The following is a 5,654-nucleotide window of genomic DNA, read 5'->3' on the forward strand; positions in this document are numbered from 1 at the left end:
TCATTTTAACAACAATTCATTTTGTATTGGTTCTTATCTATTAATAATTCCTTGAATAATTCTTAGATGTGATTCTTCCTTTTTTAATATATAATTAAATCCTTCAAATTTGTTATTCATATATTTGTGTGAATTTTTTAGAATTTATCTCATTTTATTTTTTATAAAACATAAAATTTTTCCATAAAATAAATTTCACAAAAATTTATGAATATCAACTTTAAAAAGTTTAAAATGACTTAGAAATAATCTCAATGCAAACATACAAAAAAATTAATTATTTAATTTTTATAGTTTTGACTCAATTATAATCTAGTCCTTAAATTTTTACTTATTACTGTAACTCAAATTTTAACTTTTACAACCCAGTCTTTATAATTTTAATCATTTAAAATATTAGTTCATATATTTTTTAAAAATAAAATATAAAGATTAAGATTATATTAAAATTTAGTACTAATATTTTAAATTATTAAACTCATTATAAATATTATAATTTTAAAATAATCTTAATTTCTTTAAAAAATATAGAAACTAATATTTAAATAGTTAAAATTATATTAATTGAATTGTAAGTATTAAAATTTAAAAATTAAGTTATAATTAAGTTAAAAATATAAGGATTTAGTTATAAAAAATCAAAATTTAAAGATTAAATTATAAAAAAATTAAAATTTAAAAAAATTTAAATGATTAATTTTTTCAAAAATAAGGCCGGGGTATAAAAGGGAGAAACAGCCAAACAGGTATCTTTCGTCACATAATGCATTAATTCAGAGTGTTTCTATCGAACGAGGGATTATAAACAATCAGCGGCAGTTGTAGATCTCAAACGCAACCTCTCCCGAAATTTTGAAAACAAAATCAGCTTTACAGTGTCTGTCCCCACACCAAAAATAAAATAAAATAAAATAAAAAAATTAGCACATAAACTAAACTAACCCCCCCAACCCCTTGCCTTCATAAAAGGCCATGAGAGAATCAGAACTTTGTAGATATAGAGAGAGTATTCTAGAGTTCTCTGAGAGAGAGTATCAGGTAGGCGCTCAAGAGTGAAGAGTGAAAAATCTATGGAGCATCTCAAGAAGTTGTTGGGGTTGCTACTCGCGGTGTGCACCGTGCTTGTGATTTCGCCGGAGGCGTCGGCCACCAGGTGGATTGTCGGAGGCAACATGGGTTGGAGCCCCAATGTGAACTACACTATTTGGGCTCGGGACAAACACTTCTACAATGGCGACTGGCTCTGTAAGCACCTTATTCTCACCGATTTAAGCTTCGATTTGAGGTTTTATGGAAGCGATTCTTTCTGTCTGTCTCTCATTAGCTGTAGCTTTCCCCTGTCGCTGATACGTGTGTATACGCTGTGTAGATTAGATCTGAACGTTTTCATGCTTAGGATGAGCCCATAGATTTAAGTTACAAGCTGCTTTCTTGTTTCCGTGTACCGAGTAGGTTTAAATAAGTTAATCGTGCTACTTTTGTTTTTCTTTCACCTGTCCTTGAGCGTCATGGTAAATCCAGATTGCCTTTGAAGAAAATGCCCGAAAAATGAGAAACGAGAGACCACTTGATCATTGTAATAGAAGAACTGAAATAATTTAACTTATTTCTACTTGCATGTTGATTTGATTTCCTTGGAATTCTGATTATTCACTTGCCATTTTCAGCCCAGAGGGACTCCGATTGGAAAAATAGAGTTTAGATTCCTTGGTACCTTTCCAGTTCATGTTCTGGTTTCCCAGATCCAGGACTTTTCGCCGGTTTTCTTGCTTATATCATGTGTTCCTTTTTCGAGCTGACTTATGATCCTCTCATTTTCCTCCCGCTTATGCTTTTTTTCTGCTTCTCTTGAACGATTCAAATTAAATTTATATTTTTAAAAATTATTAAATTTATTTAAATTTTTAAATTTAATTTAATGATTCAGATCTGTTCCCTCCCCTACTCTCCTTTTAAAATCCAGCTCCCTCATTTTCTCACTAGCACTGTAATTATCATTCCTTCCTCTTTTCTTCTCATAACCCCCTGTTGTCTTGTCAGTCCTGGTTTTCAGTACTTCAGTTCTGTGATTGGCTTTTAATTCTCCGGTATTTGAAATTATCTAGTTGGTGAATGGTCATCCGTTCAGAGCAGTTTTTTTCACAATCAAGTCCCATATCCAGTGACCGACGCAGGAAATTTTGTTGATGGGGCAAAACATATATATAAATAAATATTAATATTTTGAAATACTTTTTCCGATATTAATATATTTGAAATATAATTATAAATATTATTTAATTAATAAAAAATAAATTCACTGAAATTAAAGAAATTTGTGCTGAAAATGATAGAATAAGTAGTAATTATTAATATCATATGCTAATACTCTTTTTTATAAAAAGAATCATACTCTTTTACAATAAATATTTTTAATATAAATAATGAAAAATGTTTTATAATATTTTATTTGGTTAAAATAAACAGAACTCTCCTAACCTTTGAGATAACAAAACTCCCCTCACCTTTAAAAGTTTAAAGTTAACTTCCCTAACTTTTTATTTTTTCATCACATACTCCCTTGCTATTATTTCTTAGTTATTTTACTAACAAAAATTGTCATTCATGTTTAGAAAAGATACATAGCACCTTATGTGACATCTTATATAAGCTAATAAGTAATAATAACTTTGTAAAATTTTATCTATATTTTTCCAAAATTAGTAGTACATATTTGTCTCATTTTAAAGGAAGGATAAATTTTTATTGATGTGAGTCTTTCTTGACTTGTGTTAAAAATCATGAAAATATGTTTTCAATGTCAAGTGCCATGTGTATCTCATTAATCTGATGTGGCAAGCTTTGTTAATAAGATAATAGAGTTATTAATGGTAGGGGCTTTGAAAAGGGGGAAAAAGATTGGAGAGGTTAATTTTAAATGTTTAAAGGAGAGAGGAGTTATATGTAGCAACATAAAGTTCAGAAGAGTTTTGTAGATTTTAGTCTAATTTTATATGTTTATATAAATAATATGAACAAGATACTTTCTCACACGAACCAATCTACAATGGTTTTTGGTTGTTGCCACAGATAAAAAATGTAGTGGAATGACCAAGAAAATGTTCAGCGTGAAGACTGAAATTAAAAAAAAGAAAAAAACTTAAATGATGCAGGGAGGCAAGTAATAATTTTTGATGGGGCAAGTGATAATTTCCCCCATCCTACAGCTAAGAGGTGCTATTGGTTTTAGTGTCTCTTCAATGTAGATGCGTCCCTTCCCGTATCCCATTATTCATGTGACTTGGGATGATATGAACTTCATTTAAATTCAGAATCTGCTTATTTTACTTCAGTTACTGTATCGAATGACTGAACCTGTACCATTTGTTCTGTTTGAAATCAGACGATAACAGTTATATTACAGTTTTTGTGTATGATAGGAACCAGCAGAGCGTACTGGAGGTGAACAAGACAAACTACGAGACATGCAATACTGATCATCCACTTCACAACTACACTACAGGAGCTGGACGAGACGTGGCTCCTCTGAATGTAACTCGCGATTACTACTTCGTGAGTGGAAATGGATTCTGCTTTGGAGGAATGAAGGTTCACGTTCATGTGGAAAACCCACCACCACCACCTGTAGTTTCTCCTATAAAGGCTGCTTCCTCCACTCTCTCTTCTTCAGGTCACGTTCTTGTGTTGCCTGTAGCTTTTGCCATTGGTGCAGCTTGGGATGCGTTCCTTCATTTCTGGTGAGATCATGACGATGGTGATTCTGAGCCCATCTCTGAAAGAGAAAAGGACTTGAAAAAGGAAAAAAAAAAAGTAGTTTTGTTGTTTTTGCTGATGTAATCCTGCATTGCAGGCTGAAATTGGGGTGAGGTGAAGTACATGTTTGGGTGGTGTTTGATTTTGAAGATGTATTTGGTGATCTAATTTATTTTGGTGTATTGATTGGGTTAATTTATTGGAGGATTCAATTGCGGGAAAAATTGTTGTTTGGACTTTTAGGAACTTCGCCATGTGAGTGTATTAGTCCATGTTCCATTCAAATCTTTGTTCTTCTTTGGGAAAAAAAGGCACATAATCTCAGCTGTACTTGCTTTGTTTTAAGTCCAGACCTAGACCCCAAGAATTGAACCCATTACTGGAACGTATCCAATCTGGACATTGCCTTCGAACTACATGAAATTCGAACCATGATCTTGGTCCCCTTGGTTTTCCCGCGTCTGGCACAACCTTAATTTTTTTTTTTTTTTTGGGTGTGAAAGAAATTAGCTTGTTAATGAGGAAAAATACTTTAATGGGTCTTATTATCCCAATTTTTAATCAGGTCCCTAAAATTTTAATTATTTTATACTTTTCATTATTAAGTCCATTAATTCTTTTCCATCCAACACTGTTTAAATCACTAATAAATCCATTAATTCCATTAGTCTAAGTTGATTAGCAGTCAAGTAGGTTAGTCTTTCATACTGTGGACTAACAATGTGTATTGTATATAAACTGTTAAAATTTAAATCAATGGTTATAAATTCATACTTCACTTGAGCTTAGTGAACAAGTGAATATATCTAGATTATTAATCTAGATCTTGATTGTTCAAATGGTATAGATACTCATTATCTGTATTAAGTACAGTCATTGAATCCAAATTTAATAACCTTTGTGCTCACTTGCTTAGGTAATTTTGGAGGCATGTTCTCTTTGTTGAAATTGAATGATGAAAGCCATCACCTAGGCCGGTCGAAGAGGTAAGCTTTTGGTGGGGAAGAGACATTTTGAGCCGCAGATTAAGACCGTGGGAAGTGGGAAGGGCTGGGCAGCATCCAAATGTCGTGCCACTTTGTGCTTATTATTCAAAGGATGAGAAGCTTTTGGTCTATGATTATTATCCCGGGAAGCAACCAACCCTATTACATGGTATGCATTTCTCGTAACCTTTATTTCTCTTTATTCCTCTGTTATCAGACTTTGTTTCTTGTCATTTTCATTGAGCTAAAAGATAAAGTTTGTCCTTTAAATCTTAAATCAACAAATCAGAACTAACAGAATACAGTTAGAATCTATGCTGGATAAATGCTATGACTATCAAAGAGGGACACAGTAAATGTAAATTGTTTCTTGAAAAATTGATTTATAAAATATGTTGTGATAGCAATTTCTGCAGACGTTGTTGAGTCAAGGCTATGCTCGACATATCTTTCCAAAACTACTGACCCTTTATACTGCATTATTTTGAATTATCTTTCTCTGCAGTGCACAAGGACTTTCCGTAATGTGATTTCATACCAATTTGCTTGTCTCATCTATTTGCATGAAATGATTGACTTAATACATATGTGTGCTTTTGAAGTTATCACTGTAGAATTCAAATTCCATTCAAGAGCTAGTGTAACATTGAAAGTCACTTGGGTGATGTCTGCAAGGAGACTGCTTATAAAGTTTCCTAAATGTATTTCTTGATCATTTGATTTACAATGTGCCATTTTATGATGGATTTTCACTCTGAATATGTGGCAAACATAACCTTTTATAATCAGATTTCATAATGATGAACAATAAAATTATTTTAATTACAATTGAAAAATGATTTCAAATAACAATGGTGTTAATTTATATGTTACAAAATAATAAATAAACTTAAATAATAATTAATATTTATAATA

At 31.7% G+C, this 5,654-nt stretch overlaps 1 protein-coding gene across 1 annotated transcript; it reads left to right on the forward strand.

Annotated features, from left to right (window-relative positions):
- The first annotated feature begins 981 nt into the window (after positions 1-981).
- On the forward strand, positions 982-4,098 carry LOC129306613 (lamin-like protein). Its single transcript, XM_054947290.1, has 2 exons — positions 982-1,245; positions 3,404-4,098. The coding sequence occupies exons 1-2, from the start codon at positions 1,071-1,073 to the stop codon at positions 3,739-3,741; spliced, it is 513 nt and encodes a 170-aa protein (XP_054803265.1). The 5' UTR covers positions 982-1,070; the 3' UTR covers positions 3,742-4,098.
- Positions 4,099-5,654: the final 1,556 nt, after the last annotated feature.

This window comes from Prosopis cineraria, unplaced genomic scaffold (genome assembly GCF_029017545.1).
Source record: "Prosopis cineraria cultivar Desert tree isolate PC_DT_omini unplaced genomic scaffold, ASM2901754v1 PC3, whole genome shotgun sequence".
Classification (NCBI taxonomy): Eukaryota; Viridiplantae; Streptophyta; class Magnoliopsida; order Fabales; family Fabaceae; genus Prosopis; species Prosopis cineraria.